Source organism: Watersipora subatra, chromosome 9 (genome assembly GCF_963576615.1).
Source record: "Watersipora subatra chromosome 9, tzWatSuba1.1, whole genome shotgun sequence".
Classification (NCBI taxonomy): domain Eukaryota; kingdom Metazoa; phylum Bryozoa; class Gymnolaemata; order Cheilostomatida; family Watersiporidae; genus Watersipora; species Watersipora subatra.
Genome location: NC_088716.1, coordinates 43,563,830 through 43,581,894, shown reverse-complemented (window position 1 = coordinate 43,581,894; position 18,065 = coordinate 43,563,830). Strand labels below are relative to the sequence as shown.

At 34.9% G+C, this 18,065-nt stretch overlaps 1 protein-coding gene across 1 annotated transcript in view; it reads left to right on the top strand.

Annotated features, from left to right (window-relative positions):
• Positions 1-18,065, top strand: part of LOC137405104 (protein mono-ADP-ribosyltransferase PARP4-like) — a 107,612-nt gene that overhangs the window by 31,822 nt on the left and 57,725 nt on the right. The window contains exons 19-26 of the mRNA XM_068091329.1: positions 4,244-4,384; positions 6,954-7,140; positions 7,759-7,832; positions 8,723-8,910; positions 10,729-10,828; positions 11,099-11,269; positions 15,920-16,081; positions 17,580-17,706. Of these exons, the coding sequence (XP_067947430.1) occupies positions 4,244-4,384; positions 6,954-7,140; positions 7,759-7,832; positions 8,723-8,910; positions 10,729-10,828; positions 11,099-11,269; positions 15,920-16,081; positions 17,580-17,706 (1,150 nt within the window). The remainder of the gene's footprint in view (positions 1-4,243; positions 4,385-6,953; positions 7,141-7,758; positions 7,833-8,722; positions 8,911-10,728; positions 10,829-11,098; positions 11,270-15,919; positions 16,082-17,579; positions 17,707-18,065) is intronic.

Below are 18,065 nucleotides of genomic sequence, written 5' to 3'. Positions count from 1 at the left end.
CAATAGTTGGTTTCCTATTCTACTATCTGTAGGTACGATCTGTAGGTACTATCTGTAGGTACTATCTGTAGGTACTATCTGTAGGTACGATCTAGTGGTATTCGTTATATAAGCAGTAGTCTCGCTTACTACGTAAATAATTCGTTCCACTAATGTTTATGCTATAGGGATTTTACGTTATAAGAACAGTAAAAAACGTGTAAATTGCCTAATCCGTTTCAAGATCTTTCCAAACTCACCCTTTTAGTCGTACAAAAAAGAAAAACTAGTAGAACAGAGTAGAACTTAGCGTTCTACTTTGTGGGCTGTACCATAACTGCAGTATTATTGGTTTGTGGGCTGTACCATACCTGCAGTATTATTGGTTTGTGGGCTGTACCATAACTGCAGTATTATTGGTTTGTGGGCTGTACCATAACTGCAGTATTATTGGTTTGTGGGCTGTACCATAACTGCAGTATTATTGGTTTGTGGGCTGTACCATAACTGCAGTATTATTGGTTTGTGGGCTGTACCATAACTGCAGTATTATTGGTTTGTGGGCTGTACCATAACTGCAGTATTATTGGTTTGTGGGCTGTACCATAACTGCAGTATTATTGGTTTGTGGGCTGTACCATAACTGCAGTATTATTGGTTTGTGGGCTGTACCATAACTGCAGTATTATTGGTTTGTGGGCTGTACCATAACTGCAGTATTATTGGTTTGAATCTCCAACTTTTCTTCTTTTCTTATCACTTTCACTCGTTTTATGGACCATGATTACGGTAATTTTACAATAAGCTAAGTACATTTTTGACGTCAATTCACTATGATTTGTTTATTTTTTCTAGACCGCAAGGTCTACTCTGCAAAGAAAACCTAATAACAAAAATTTTATGCGTCTACAATAACGTAAAACAAAATTTTTTTTAACTATAATAAGAGCGGGTTGTACCTGTTTGTACCTTGCTTGTACCTGTATCTGTGTCTAGGGGGCAAGGTTAGGATTGACGATACTGCAACTCGTGACATTTAGATTGATAGACCGGCGTTGTAACACCTGAACCAATCGACCGCCTTTAAGTATTTCTAAAATAATTGCACAGCTACTTATTCTCTCTGTTATGCGACACATCTGACGATCTGTCACGGCCAACTAGAATGCCATGGAACTTGAATACAGTATAACAGAAATGACGCTATGCGTAAGTAATTTTGTCTTACAAGTGCGGCGGGGAAAAGAAAGCAACGTTTTAAAGCTAACTACAATATTCTCATTACAGTAATACTTCAACTTACGAGTGCTCCAACGTACGAGAAACTTGAGATACGAGCCAGCTTTCAAGCAAGTTTTAGCACTAACATACGAGCCATTTTTGAGATACGAGCACTTGAGTCAGTTGCCAAGTATGCCGGAGGTGTTTTATGAGAACAGCATCACTCTGTATTTTTCAACTGCTCAGGTTATACTGTTGTACCGTGTTTTTTGTGCACGATTTTCTGTGCAGAATTATGTGAATTAAGAGTACTGTGCGTAGACCGAATGTTTGCCAGTAAAATGAAAGATAATACAAAGAAAAAGCAAATGATAACAGTCGATATTAAACGGAAAATATTGAAAAATATGCGAAATGTGTATGCGTGATTGAGCTAGCTCGGCAATATGACAGAAATACATTCATAATTATCAAACAGAAGGATTATATTCAGGGCATTTAGTTCGCAAAAAGACTAACCATAGTTTCTAAACGGTGCAGCGATCTTCACGACCGCTGATGGCATTGGACAAACAATTGGCCGGTGACAGCGTAACTGAAACGATGCTATGTGAAAAGGCCGGCGCTATCTATCCAAACTGTTTAATAGGCATTCGGACAAGTTGGCTAGTGGTCATGCATTAACCATTTGTGATGACACCTGCGTTCGTCCTAATCGCAACATGTTGCAAGGGCGACAAAGGCAAACGTCCTTAGATAGGTTTTTCTTAAAACGGCCGGCTAGTCGTGAAAGCGGAAAAAAAGGACAAATTTCTAGCTAACCAGCGAGAAACTTCAAACTATGAACGCCGAAGAAATTTTAATTACGTTTAGTTGAAAATGAAAGTTTGCTTTTAGGTTTGCTTCTAAGTTTGTCTTTTAACACTTTGATAAAATCCAATTTTATCAAAGTCAACTGTTGTAACGAAGGATAACTTATATCTCTCTCCCTGGCAAATGCGAGTGTTAACTGCAATTGTATGTATTTAATTTTACATTTTAATTAATCACATTTCCTTGCATTATTTTTTATTTGTTGCTTTTTGAAAGCATGTAGTACGTAAGGACAATAACCAACATGTTCTTTCTGTTACAATATATTGTTTTGAGTGTTTTTTATTTGCTGTTTCTAGAGTATGGAAACCAATCAATATATATATAATTGTTCTATATATAAATGAATTGCACCAACATGCAAGTAAATTGACATACGAGCTCAGTCTCGGAACGCATTAAGCTCGTAAGTTGAAGTATGACTGTATTCAAATAGGAATTGAGGATTTGCACTGACTTGACACTTTACATTATATGGAATATTTTAATGAATTTTTTGAAAGCTTTACATAAATTTTTTACGCTATGTAGAATTTAGGATATAGGAGGTTTACGTTGTAGGAATGTCTACTTTATAGTTTGTAAGAGATTTCAGCTAGCCTAGTACTAGGACTTCAGGCTCTCAGCGATTCATCATGATAATTGTCTTATTTTCTAAGCCACTTTTTCTTGCTGATACTTTTTACCTGCTTTAATAAAAGCAATCGACGATTTCTACAGCAATCCTTGCCGGTTTTCAGCTATTACAGCTTCAGTGCTTTGTGGGGTAAAAATTATTAATTAGAAAATTACAAAGCAATAAAAATAGATATAAAAATAAAAACTAAAGTAAATAAAATACATAAACCTATCTTATACTCTGGCTCAGTGGGTTCTCTCCATGATCATCATCATAATGATAGCAGTCGGTGCGGCTCGCTGTTTGTTACGTTGTGTAAAGTGTAAAAGTGCAATGTATTTGACACTCTTCATCATGCGCCCTCGGTCCTCACAATTCTCTAATGAATCTAAAAATAAAGGAAAATGCTTACGGTTAATGAAAAAGTCCATTTATTACAAATGAATTTTATTAGTTTCTGCTTTGCGAATTTTCACTTGTCGCCAAGAGTGTCGGTCCTGATTAACTGTGGAAAATGAGGGATTATTAATATATTATTACGTATTTATTATACTATATTCTTAATGTATTATTTTTTAGTCTGTTGACAGAATTTCAGTCATTTCTCTTCCCAGTTTAAAGTAAATTGACTAGACGGTTCCCTCAACAACGGTTTAAATATGAACTTACACAAAATGTTAGTAGATTTTATCAGAAAGTATTGATATTTTTCTATAATTTGTGATTGTATTTGATGTTTGAGATGATCTGATTGCCAGGATGTTTGAAGATTAAAACTTACAAAACTTGATCACGTTTAAAACCCTCACGTCAAGCGAAAGTGCGATTATGACGTCTATAATTGCAACGAGGCTGACATATTAGAGACACGTAATGCTGCAACTTGAACACAATAGCCGATAGCAATTAGTGACGTTAATTCGCACATCCTTTTCTTTTGAACGCATTTACCACGATCTTTGAACAGCCTGGCAGTCAGACCACTTCAAACATAAAAAACATTAACAAATTGTAAAAAAGTACTGATACTTTCTGATAAAATCTACCAAATCTAGTGCAATTTCATCTTTAATAATGATAACAAGTGGTGACATTCATGTGACAGTCATGTGAAGATAACTCTATAACATGCATTTGGGTATTGTTCACCAGACCCTTTAATAGGTTCATCTCAACTTTCCTATTGTTACTAAAGTTAACTATTCTAATTTTTGACTTTTTGACCAAACATGTGTTGATCTAGTTTGTTCACAGTAAAGTTTTCCATTATAAAATAATTATAACATAAGGCAGTACTTGGTAAAGCTTCAATTGAAGCTTGAATTGAAGCTTTCAATTCAATTTCAAACAATTTCAATTCATTCAATCAATTCATTTGAAGTTTCAAGTGAATTGAAATCAATTCACTTGAAGCTTCAAGTGAATTGTTTCACTTTCACTGATTCACCTTTCCAAGTATTTATGGTAAACTTGCAATGAACTGTAACTTTAGCATGGCTATGATAGGATAGCTATCTACTGTTTAGTTACATACATGTATTTGTGTTTTAGAAAACACAACTGCAAGCGATGGTCGAAATGCAACCTGACCAGTCATTGGCTGATGGTTTTGTGCTGACCATTTCATTGGCTGAAATACATGTGCCTAGGATGATCATTGAGAAGCACACTGATAGACCAGAGTCAGAACAGGTTTGCAGATAAATCAGCATGCTGTCCTGTGGTTTGGTTGTTAGTTAGGCGTGTTCATGTGTCGCAGGGATTAGATTTGATCTGCCCTGATTTATTTTCTTAGTCTTTTAGCGTGACAATTATTGTATGATGTGCTTTTGCGTTCTGTATTTTATTTCCGTTTTATAATGACCAAGCAACAATGAAAATTGTTCTTCTATTACTGGAAGTAACTGTACCTTTTTATTTATTGGCTTTCTGTATCTATTTGACTGTGTGAATATTTCTTACGCGTTAAGATCACACGATTGATTACATGTCAGGCATTCTGATTTCCATCACAATTTTAGGAGACATGGTAGTTTCTCCTTTTATTGTCATACTAGATGAATGCCTGGCATTGCGAGGGTACTAAAAAAACGCTTATAAACAGTAGCGGGTAATGTAGTTGGCAGTGGTTAAGTTTACTCATTAGTTGATGACAAAATTAGCAAGTTGGCTAATTTGAATGACTTAAGCTCGTAACTTAAGCTTGCTTATATTGCTTACCATGTTGTTAAGCTTACTATAATGAGAGTCGTAAGCCAAGAAGCCAGCTTGTGTGACGTTACGCGTCACACAATGTCGCTACGCATTTTTTTAACCGATGTAATGGATGTGACCACATTTATTCCATCATGTAGCATTGTAGCTAGTTGGCTTAGTGCAGGGGTGGACAAACTTTTCGACCACATTGACTTTTAAAATTTGACAGACGGGTCGGGTAAGACTACCAAGCTGATTTGTAGTAAGATTTGGCTGCATGAAAGCTGGTGCAATTTACCTCAAACTTGTCGTAGAAACCCTAAATAAATATGCATTGGAATGCTGAGGAAATCGTCTACAAACTGATATATTTTTTTTGGAGTTCCGGCATGAATATCTTAAAAAGTGAGTTGCACATTTTTGGACTATTTCTTAGATTTATTATATATTCTAGTGGATTTTTAGACTCAGTGAATATATGTAAAAAATGTATTTAAGTCCATACCAGTGGCTCTTATGTTTTCTACACTTTGCTGCAAAAACTTGACTTTTTATAAGCCATAGAAAATGAGCTATGAGCCTCAATTCACCGCAGTTTAGGTAACGATTGTCAGGTTATCTAACGATATGCCACAAATATGCAAATTACTGAAATTAATAAGTTATATAATAATAATTCATCAAATTTTACAAAGATATAGTCCTAAACAAAAGTGTTCATAATACTTCCAGAAGCAGAAATAAAAGAATTGAAAAATTTTATTTAGCATCGCTAGCTTTTCGACTCTGCTACCAGTTGTGATCTGATTGCTGCTTCCACTTTGGCATTCAATTTCATTTCATTTCTCAAATTCTTAACTGACTTCTGTGCTGAAATATTCTTTCTCACTACTGTACTAGCCGATACCAGCACCCAAATTCATTTTGTACGCAGCAGAAACTTTCTTACACGGCTTCATGAATACTTTTCACAAAACAGAACAAGAACTCATAGCAACCTGCACATGTGCGCGAAGCACAGATAATAAATGTTGAATTAAAATGGTAGCACAGATTGCGTCATAATTGCTAAAACCGATAGTTGCTGCTATAACACAGATTTATATATAGATAAAACGGTTTTAAAAATGTCTGTGAATTAGTGAGTTCTTACGGCTGCATCGGAATCGGTGCGCTTTAGGTTAAAAATAAATTCAATCATTCACCTCGAACCATAATTTCTGTTACTAAACTTTCATGGGCCAGGTTAAAAAGAACGATGGGCTGGGTCTGGCCTACGGGCTGCAGTTTGCCCACCTCTGGTCTAACACGCTTGTCCGCAGACCTGGAGGTTCTGAGTTCAAATCCATTGCGAGGTGAATTTTCCGTTACTAAGACTTTATCACTATAACTGGACACACGAATGACAGACAAACGACCAACACTGAGACTTGTATATATAGACACAATTGACCTACACAATGTTACACCATAGCCGTGTCGAGTCTGTTGGCTGAATAAGTGCATGCGTGGCGACGTATCGGAAAAAGCCATGGCCTCAGATCATAGTAAATATGTTAACGTCTAGCCAAAGTCCTGCCTTAAAACATCCATGTTTGATATATGCATAAGTGTTTTATTGGTCATTGCTTTCATGAGTCTGTGCAAGAGTAATTAGCATGTTGGGCACATATTGTTGAAAGTAGCATGTAGAGGATAACTCCAAATTTATTGATAAGCATGGAATGAAACAAATGCCTATCATGTACCCCATTTTAGGATAGACATTTTCTTATGTTGGGGAATTGGCAAGCGCCCAAATTTAGGGTTTCATGGTTCTTCGATGAAGTAATTACCAAGTTTGGCACGTATGGCTAAAGTCAGCATGTAAAAACTACATCAAAATCTACATGTTTGCGAAAAACAACGTATGCTTATTGTCTGCGCCATTTTCAAAAAATATTTTTTGGACATTTTGTCACACATAACCTGCTAGAGTAAGCTTATGAAATCTGAAAGTATCCTTATTTTTTGTCTCTGTAAATCTTAATTCTATTCATTCAAACACGTTAGCCGGCACTTTTAGGCATGCATGCTGACTTTCTATCCGGAGTTTGACTGCGCGACTCAAGCCAACTACGAGATGATAATCATGCTTGACTTGAGCAATTCCATGTCTGCTGATGAACTTTCTGCTGCCAAAAAGGTCACTCTTGTTCTACTTTCCGCTCTTAGCAAGTCCTCCTCCTTCAACTTGATTGCCTTTGGATCAAGTGAGTATCTCCTTACGGAAGTGTCACACCAGCTACAGTTACACAGACATATAGCTGTATATATTGGTTGTAGGCTGCACAGTTCAAGCATATCAACTCCAGAGTTCTATAGGTTACTTGAGCAGTTTTACAATTGCTGTACGTTTGCCGTACGTTTGTCGTACCTTTGCTGTACGTTTGCTGTACCTTTGCTGTACGTTTGCTGTACGTTTGCTGTACGTTTGCTGTATGTTTGCTGAGTTAAGGCAAAGTTTACAGTCGCCTGTGTAGTGCTGGTTTACAATTAATTGGCTTCTTGAAATCGTGAATATTGTTTCTAAATATATATTTAGAGATCTGAGCGTCAGCTGCTTTATGCCAGCTGATGGTTTTTTAAAGTTTCAGCAATAGCTTGTATTTTGTGTAATCTGGAAGTGGTACCTTTTGCTACTTGCCATAAAATGCCATCGCTGTGCATCAACTTTAACCAGCTACGGTTTAGATCTCTTTGATTGAGTTTTAGATTCAAAAACGTTGTTCATTAGCCAACTCCCTTTGGTATGTAAAACGTGTGAGCGGATTTTTAGCAAAATTGCTTTTTGTGAACAATGTTTGACAGGGGTATGTTAATTGTTGTAGCATATGATGAGTTGTTTCAGAAGTCTATGCCTGCTAGCAGGTCTAACATTTCACGGGCCATTTCTTACATTCAGGTTAGTCTTGTTTTTACTGTTGCCATAGATACCATTAGATAGCATAGACATCAGTAACTCAGACATTGATAAAATATTAAGAGTTAACTGGACAGACACGACAATTCTAAATGTTTTATTCATTCTCATGTGCCGTTATTTTATTCAGGTTTATGGGATGTGATTTTTTTCAATGATCTAACTAGTCTTCATAGGCATTCATAGTCAAGGCAAACATTGATAAAAGGATGAGTTTATTGTGAGTAGGCAAGACAACTCCAAAGTTTTCTTATTAATTTTAGTTCTTCAGTAGAAAATCCCTAATGCTATCTGACTGGAACAAAATTTTAAAAAGTTTTATGGTTACACCGATTTGTTGACTTGTTTTTTAGTGTGTCATTGTTCATCACTATTAGTAGGATCCAAACTTATATTAAGTTTGTTAGAATGAAAAAATGTTTGCTTATATATAGTAATAATAAAGCTTATTCAGGCTTTATTTTACATAAAGGCCATTTAGTATTTACTAATGTTTTTGTAGATATAACACAATGATACACACTAACTACATAATTATAACATTGTGAGATGTGTGTATAAATTAAAGATTAACTTGTTCGTGCTTTAAAATTCTATAACATTTCTGTATTTGAGACCGGGGGGCGCAATACTATTCTAACGAAGGCCTCCACTGTTGGATACTGCATAGCCTTAGCACCTGCTTTCTTGTTAGCTGCTCCGGACACTTGACTCATTCTAATTATTTATGTGTTTTTTGGTCACATTATCACACGCTATAGAAGTAGCAACTTTAAAGGCTTTTCTACCACAAAAGAATATGATTTTAATGATAGTTTATTTTGTATTTACTTGAGAAATGCCTTACATCTGTTTTTAATGTATATGTTTAGACGAGGAAAAGCAGACAGGGCAATACAGACTTGCTCACTCCTCTCTCAAATATTTCTATTTTGACGGACACGTGCAGGCACCGTAATGTTGTGGTCATATCAGATGGTCATATAACACATCCTAGAGAAACGCTCCAGGCTGTCAGTTCTATGTATGGCACCATTCGACTCTTCACTTTGGCACTAAGGTAGTGTGGGATCTGAGCTCATATTAACTTAGTCTCTATGAGATGATGGCATGTCAGAGGTTCGATATCTGGAACTAAATCAGTGTGTTGAAAGACTGGCCTGTCATTGTGCAGATACAGTTGGTGTATTGAAGAACTTGGGCGATTGATATACATGAACTATTGCTGCATATTCTCTACAGAATTGCATGGTTCTAGACTTGAATGAAATTACAATAAAGATTCTTTCAGTTTTTGTTGCTTTTGTTTATGGAAGGACAAGCAATTAGTTGTCTGCTCATGACGATCAAACATAAAAGCAGTGATTTTTACGAACTTTTTTTGGTAAAAATTTGATCTCAATGCTGTCACAGGTCATCTATAGCTAAAACAGAAATAACTATTACATAAAGCAGTTGCCCATATTTATACTGAAATTTGCTAAATTTGGAGCACACTGCCCCAACAGACCGCAAATAAATTTCTATAGAATGTGTATTTTTTAATAAAAAAAATTGGTAGATTGGCTCTGTAATTAGGACAGCAATAGCCTTTAATGTCAGTGCTTTTCAGTGAAATAGTCCCGAGTATTTCAACAGTATAGTCACCACGCTATTTATTGTTGGCTATGTTTCGACCGTAAGTTGACCAGCTAATGCATCTTTGGATTTTCCATGTACCATCACCTCGTGAAAACTATCTCATTCCCATATCTTTGTGGGGCTCTGCTGTGCCATTCAATACATTGCTCATATAGCTTAATGTAAGAAGTTGCAAAGTAAAATAACTTACATTTAAAAAAACAATAACAATTTTTTTCATCAATTGAACTCTCTGGATATGCTGTTTAGTGCAGTAATGCCTTGACATACGAGTTTAGTGTGTTCCGGGACTGAGCTTGTATGTCAATTCACTCGCATCCCAAACCAACTTTTTTAATATAAAATAATTTAAAAAAAAAAAATCTGTTCCCACCTTCTGAAAAAACACCAAAATAGGATATTACAATGGACAAATATGTTTTTAATTATTCTAATTCACCACATTTTCTCACAAAGTAACAAATACTTATCTAGTGGTTGTGATCTGCAATATAATGTGACATCGCTATGTACAGTACTGTATGGAGTTCTTACATTTGTAACAGACAGTAACTGATAACGATGGTGTGAGAGAGTCTTGACGGCAACACATTTGGTACGCTATATACTTTTGTGACACAACGTAACATATCATAAACTTTAAATTTAATTTAAATGAATTTGGCTTACTATGCAAACACTTAGAAATAAGTTTCAATCATACACAAAGCTTAAATATTTTTTATCGTTTTTATTTTAAAATTTTTTTTCTTGCTTGACTCTTTTTACCTCGCTTTAAGACTTGCTCTCACCATCACTTTTAGCCAGCCTTTGTAAATATTTTTTAATCTGACGAGAAATACCGAGCGATGCTGCTCTTGTAAGCTGCTTCTTGCATGCTCGACCACTTAGCAGCTGCCTCGGGAACTGTCTTGTTGTCTCATGTCTCAAATTTGTCCATATTTGTCTTCTATATCTCAAGGCAGAAATTTGCCCGTAGTTTCCCTTATATGTCTAATCTATCGCACGTCGGTACACTCGTATCACAAGCTATACAGCTTGCAACAATACAGTTCAACTCTTACTAAGATATTCGGCTAGTCAGTTTTGATGAAAATGTTTTTTAAACTAAACCTTTTTTTCAAATTTAACAAACGTCTTGCTATTCAGATGTGACAATTTTTGTCCCTTATTGCAACAATGTGGGGCTAAAACTGTAGATAAGCTCATATCTTCACAGCTTTTCATCATCTTGTAGCGCAAACGCCAACAGGTTCATTATGAGGGAGCTTGCTAGAGTTGGCTCCGGTACCATGGAGTACCTGAATTCTAGCTCTAAGTCTAAGTGGTACAAACAGGTAGGCGCGCTAAGCTAATTTTTTCTGGTGATAATAATAACTTTACTATGGTACAACTCTACCACAAGTTTGTCTGAAGGGTCAATACGTATGGCTGCTAGTATGAAACCCTCATATTTTATGTTGTTACACTGCAAGACTTGAACAGCTACTATTTAGTATCATGTTAACTTCCTGCTGGTGCTATCATTGACCATCATCTTTGTAATTTGTCTTCTCCTTTAAATTACATTTGCGATCTTGTGATGTTTCTGACTGAATTTCTTATAGATCAAAGAGGTTGTTGAGAAGGCAGGGGAACCCTTGCTATCTCAGGTTAAGGTAATATGGCAGGAGCAGAACACGGATATGCCTGCACCACTTCAGGCACCAGCCTCTATTCCTTCAGTGTTCAATGGCAATCGGATTGTTGTCTATGGCTTTGCTTCGAATTGCTTTATGGTAGGCATGTTGGTTTATTTGTTTCCTTAGCAATCTTGATGGTCCCTTAGTCTTTGCGTTATTCCTAAAGATAGTCTTTGGGTTATTCCTAAAGATAGTCTTTGGGTTATTCCTAAAGATAGTCTTTGGGTTATTCCTAAAGATAGTCTTTGGGTTATTCCTAAAGATAGTCTTTGGGTTATTCCTAAAGATAGTCTTTGGGTTATTCCTAAAGATAGTCTTTGGGTTATTCCTAAAGATAGTCTTTGGGTTATTCCTAAAGATAGTCTTTGGGTTATTCCTAAAGATAGTCTTTGGGTTATTCCTAAAGATAGTCTTTGGGTTATTCCTAAAGATAGTCTTTGGGTTATTCCTAAAGATAGTCTTTGGGTTCCTAAAGATAGTCTTTGGGTTATTCCTAAAGATAGTCTTTGGGTTCCTAAAGATAGTCTTTGGGTTATTCCTAAAGATAGTCTTTGGGTTATTCCTAAAGATAGTCTTTGGGTTATTCCTAAAGATAGTCTTTGGGTTCCTAAAGATAGTCTTTGGGTTATTCCTAAAGATAGTCTTTGGGTTCCTAAAGATAGTCTTTGGGTTCCTAAAGATAGTCTTTGGGTTCCTAAAGATAGTCTTTGGGTTCCTAAAGATAGTCTTTGGGTTCCTAAAGATAGTCTTTGGGTTATTCCTAAAGATAGTCTTTGGGTTCCTAAAGATAGTCTTTGGGTTCCTAAAGATAGTCTTTGGGTTATTCCTAAAGATAGTCTTTGGGTTATTCCTAAAGATAGTCTTTGGGTTCCTAAAGATAGTCTTTGGGTTCCTAAAGATAGTCTTTGGGTTATTCCTAAAGATAGTCTTTGGGTTCCTAAAGATAGTCTTTGGGTTCCTAAAGATAGTCTTTGGGTTATTCCTAAAGATAGTCTTTGGGTTATTCCTAAAGATAGTCTTTGGGTTCCTAAAGATAGTCTTTGGGTTCCTAAAGATAGTCTTTGGGTTATTCCTAAAGATAGTCTTTGGGTTCCTAAAGATGAACTTGTACAACATTTTAATAGATTGTATCATAAAGGATCAGTATTTTTCATCTTTTGTGATTGTTTTTAATGTTTGAGGTGATCTGACTGTCAGGATGTTTCTAGATTAAAATTAACAAAACTTTATCATCCCACGACCAAACACGAGCGAAGCGATTAGTTTGGGAGATTTATGATAAATGCACATGTGCACACAACTCCCGAAAATTATCCGTTATCGGCCGTCACCAAACCCTTGTAACGAAATCTTATCAACAAATTTAACTATTTTTCAGTAAAGTCGTTCAAGTATAATAATGATACAAAACGCATGTAAACCTATTTCAATATGTTACCAAGCCTTTGAAAAGTTACCGCAAATTCCTAAAACTAACCCATCTGATCGGATTATACATAAATAGACAGATTTGTTTGGCCGAAAATCGTTATTAAAACTTGCTAAGCCTCACTTTTATCAAAGTCAAGACCGGAAATTAAAACGCCGAGCGACAGAGAATAGAACGATTAAGTTGTGCGCATTTTACGAAAAAATAACATGCACATTTCACCAGTCTATAATAGCATTGTCAAATTGCCGAAGGTTTTTGTAATTAACGTAGGAGTACTGAAATCGTTTCATTTTTGCCGAATTCAAAGTAACTGACATTTTTAGACACTTTTGAGTACTTTAGTATTCTAACTGATGTCCAACGCAGTGTAAGTAAAGGAAATGACGATGATATTTTTTCTAACGGTTTTTATGAGATTATTACAATAATTAATTATAAGTTTGGATGACTACAGAACAATGACTACGTAGTACAGATTTTCTAAAAATCTATATAAACATCACAACTTCGTGATATTGTTAGCTATGCCGTTTTGAAATGTAAACAAAATTGTGCATTAGTTTTTTATTATTACTATATAAATAATATTGGTTATTCTAATAATATCAGTGCGTTTTACTTCTATTATTGGCCAATATTGCACTTCTCCTATTGCAGGGGAGAGATATAAACATATAATCTTTTCCTTTCATTATTGCTGTTTGTTGTATATAATAACACCCACACCCAGTACATTGCAGCTACCATTGCAGTTATCCTATTGCACTGCTAATATTGCATTTCTCAACCATCAGTACACTTTCTTTTTTTCCAATATCACTTTGGTCATGGGCTGTATGACAGTGGAATTTCTAGTGGCTAAACTGCTCAGAAGAAAAATACAAGCGAAATGACGTCGCTAGTTGCTATTGATCTATTGATCTATTGGCCAAGTTGCAGCGTGACACCTTTCTAATCTGTCGGTCTCTTTGCAACTATAGAAGTCATAATCACACTTTCTTGATCTGAGCATGTAACCGCGATCAAGTTGTGTCAATTGTAATCTGGAAATATCGTATCAGTCAGATCAACACAAGCATAAAAAAACAATCACAAATGATAGAAAAATACCGACACTTTCCGATAAAATCTGCTAACATTTGCTAACATGAGAGTGCATCTTAAACGCTTTCTGTACAGACAGAAATTTTCAGCTCAAGTCGAACTCTGCTTAAGTTAAGATGCGGTTAAGTAAATCTATGACATTCTTGTGATTTTTAAAAGTTCGTGACCCGATAACGATTTACCGCCGTAAACATTGACCCAGCTAGTTCGAATATGAGGTAAGAGGGAAAATTTGGACATAGCGCTTAGAATCGAAGTGCCGATGCGTTCAAACAATTAATAATTGATTTATAATGATTGTTAGTAAAATTTAGGAAATTATTAAATGCAAGAGACACTTGTCTATATAAATCACTTCCAAAAGTGTTATACCTTTTGGAATCCCATCGTTTGTGTATTATTTGGCTTTCATGAAATATAATATGACGATTCATAAATATTTTAAAAGCCGTGACATAAGTTTAAAAAAGAAACCTATTTAAAACTCAGTAAAACAATACAGTTGTAATACATTGCATGAAAAAAAATTTCTGCATATAATTTGCCATTACAGGAGTTGTCTAGCCTCTGTTGTTATTTTTGAAAACTTCCACAGCTTAGAATTTTCTTTTTTCCAGGCTTTATATATTGAGGTATATACAGTATAACGTAGTGTACAGTATATAGTGGAATGTAAATAGGTCTTGTGTAAGTGATATGTATTTGGTTGTGATTGTACCTCTATATATAAACCTATATGTATCGGCACACTAGCTGTGCTACCCAGCTTTGCCCAAGTATTAAAATCAGCTTATAAACAATGAGAGATAATGAGAGTTGCCTATCACCTGCTATTAGCCTGATACATTGCCAATGGATAATTTGGGTAAGTTTACGAATCAGAGCTATCCCTCTCCGTGACATTACGCAATCATGCCATTACTTTGCGTCGTGACCGAAAGCTGTAGCGTATGTGCTCACAGATATCGCGTGAAGGTATCAAGCTTGTGTGGCTGAATTGGTAAGGCATCGGACTGGTGCTGGACTGATCCGAGATCAAATCTCCTGCGACACGGATTTTTTATTCCAAGATTTTAATAGCTATAGCTGGAATGACACACAAACTTTGAGAAATGTATATATACAGTGCTGTCAGAAATTATGAGACCACCCAATAATTCTCGCCTTTGTTCAACTTTGCACCTCTGCTGGCACCATATTAATTCATTCATTTGCCACATATTGTACATCATTAGATGCAGAATTTTCTCCTTGTTCTAGTAAAGTAAATCAGGAGTCTTTCATTCTTCTTTTACAGCATTGGTGATAGAATTAGTGTCATCAAGTTATCTCTTCAGTGTCCGACCACATAGCTTGTTAGTGGTAAAACGTGATGTCATCACTATGTGTTGTGCATTCTGTAATCTCACAAAGTCAAATAGTTTGGCATAAAAAATAAAAAATGAATAAAATAATAAAATGAATAAAAAAACGAAAATATCTTTTCGTTTTTTTATTCATGTCAGTTGCATATGCCTTTCGATTGAGATAAAAAATAAGTATGGATTGTTATGTGATGGAAATTTGCTTCATATTAATCAGTAGAAAATTCCGCATCTAATGGTATATGGTTTATGATAGTTTTTGTAAAACTAAGTCAGTAAATCATTGCTACCACCAATTGTCTCTTAAAATGTGAGGTGGTCTCATAATTTCTGACGGCACTGTATATGTAGATATAGTGTATTTCTCAAATCTATATATATATAGATAATAGATATAAATAGGTCAATTGGTTAAATTGGCCAATTAGCTAAACCTACCTCTCCTATTAGTATATTATAATTATGGTTGACTGTATAGTAAGCGCATGCAACATGTTACGATTGTCTCCCTCTTTGTCTAATATACTAAAGTACTTAAATAGGGTGTTTTAAAATTCAACCTGGTTGTTTGGAAAATCAAATTTGTTATCAGAACAATGGGATTCAAATATTTGTATGCCAGACTTCAAACATGGCACATTCACACCATCAACTAGATACATTCTTTTGTCATTCTATCAGTTTCATGAAATGAAAGTTACCGCTGCGAAAATGAGTTAGAAGCAGTAAAATCATCTAATTATTGTAAAAAAAATTTCTGTCGATCCTAAATTCTTTGGTTGTAGTCTTGTTTTAGCCTGGTGCCATTCCAAATCAATGCTATTGCTATCCCTGTCTGTTGTGCAGGCGACTTTACAAGCTGTAATCGATGGGAGGGAGGTGTCAACTGTTGTGTCTGCATCCCCCATCACAGCAAGTACAGGCCTCACAATACACAGACTGGCTGCGAGGGCTGTTATTCAGGACTGGGAGAATGGCTGTCTCTCTACTGACTCAGTCGAACATGAGGTGGGTCGCTTCATTTATTATCTAGCTCAATATACATATTATTATATATTATGCAGATAATATATAAATCTTATATACATCATTATACCACATAATATATAGTATAATTGTTATATAAATATTGTTATAAATATAACATTTATTATATTAGAATTCTAAAATTATTAAGAAATTTCTAAATATTATAATATTATAATATATAACAATATTATAATATATAATATTGTTAAATATAAATAGTATATATTTATACAATTTATATATTTATATTATATTTATATAATACATAAATATATAATATTATTATAAATTGTATATGTATAAAAAGATAAAATTTAAATATTATATAAATTATAATATATAATTTAATTATAATATAAATATTGTTAGAAATATGGTACTTATACAATATATAAATGTATCATAGTATTATATAGCTCAATGTACAACTCACTATGTCTGTGAATGGTTTTGTCACACTCGTGCCCAGAGCATCATCAGGTTGCCTTGACTTTTTTCCTAGTTACCATACTTTTCGGACTATAAACCGCACCCCTATATAAGCCGCATCTGCTTTATTTTCCAAAAAACGATAATAAAACAATACATAGGCCACACCTTTGCATAGGCCGCAGAACTAAGGACGGTGTTTTTTAACACGGCAGCAACTTTGCTGTTTAAAACGGAACAGTGTCTAACGGCACTGTTTCGTATTAACCGACACTTTTTAACCTATTGCCTAACGGAACAGTATCGTTAGGCGTTGTTTCGTATTTTATTTCACTGCTAAAGGCGCACTAACCGAAGATTATGGTTATTGCGCCCTAGCGGTCCAAGAAAAAGTCACAGAATCGCCGCACCCTTATATAAGCCCCATGGCTCAAATCATCAGAAAAAAGTAGCAGCTAATAGTCCGAAAAGTACGGTACTTTGATCCTGGTTTCTGCTTTAGTCTTCAACAAAATCTACGTTACGGGACAAACTGTTTGAAAAACAAGAATTTACAAACAAATAGTTTGAAAATTTCAGCACTAGCCCCACCTAATATCTGTTCTCAGAAAAGGTATTTTAAATGCTATATATGTCAAACCATTTATTTCATTTGATTTACTAAATGTTGCCCTTTTTTATGGTGTATGTGTATGACATAGTTTGGAAAACATTCCTGTTTAAAATGAAATTATTGCCAATAAAGTAAAAATAAGCTGTAATATGATATGTATCTATAAATTGTATCTATAAATTGACGTAATGAATTTCTAGGGGGTAATATAGTCCAAATGAAGATGTTTTTGCAAAGACAAAACATGGTAAGGCTGGCTTTTTCAACAGATCTAAAACATTCTATAGAATAACAGTACAGAAACCTTTTTTCAGTTATAAAAAGCACTGTAAATCAGGATAAGTCTTTACTATTTTATGAACTTATTACATTCAGTTCTAAAAAGCACTGTAAATCAGGATAAGTCTTTACTATTTTATGAACTTCTTATTACAGTTATTGAAGAAGAAACAGAAAGCCTCAATCATAGAGATGAGCAAGGAGTACAGTATAATCACACAGTTCACTAGCTTTGTTGCTGTTGAGAAGAGGGGAGAAGAGCCCGAGTCTCAGCTGACATCAGGTAGTTACCGTATATACTCATGTATAAGTCGATCTCATGTATTTCAAGACAGTAAATTGCATTGTTATAAGTATTACTCATGTATAAGTTATCCCTATTTTTCCTGAATAAATCGTTATTTTTGATTCAATTTTGCTATTAGAAATAAAAATTAACATTCAAAATTCAAGGTCTGTTTACTCGATGCGATACATAGAGGTCTTTGACATGTTTTAAACAAGGTTTGGGATGACACAACTTATGCATAATTACCTATATACGGAAAATTAACCCAATTTTGTGCTTGTATCATGGCTTGCATGTTATTATGCAAACCATAAGCTTTCTATGAATCTATCTGTTCTGGGCTCTGTAAAAAA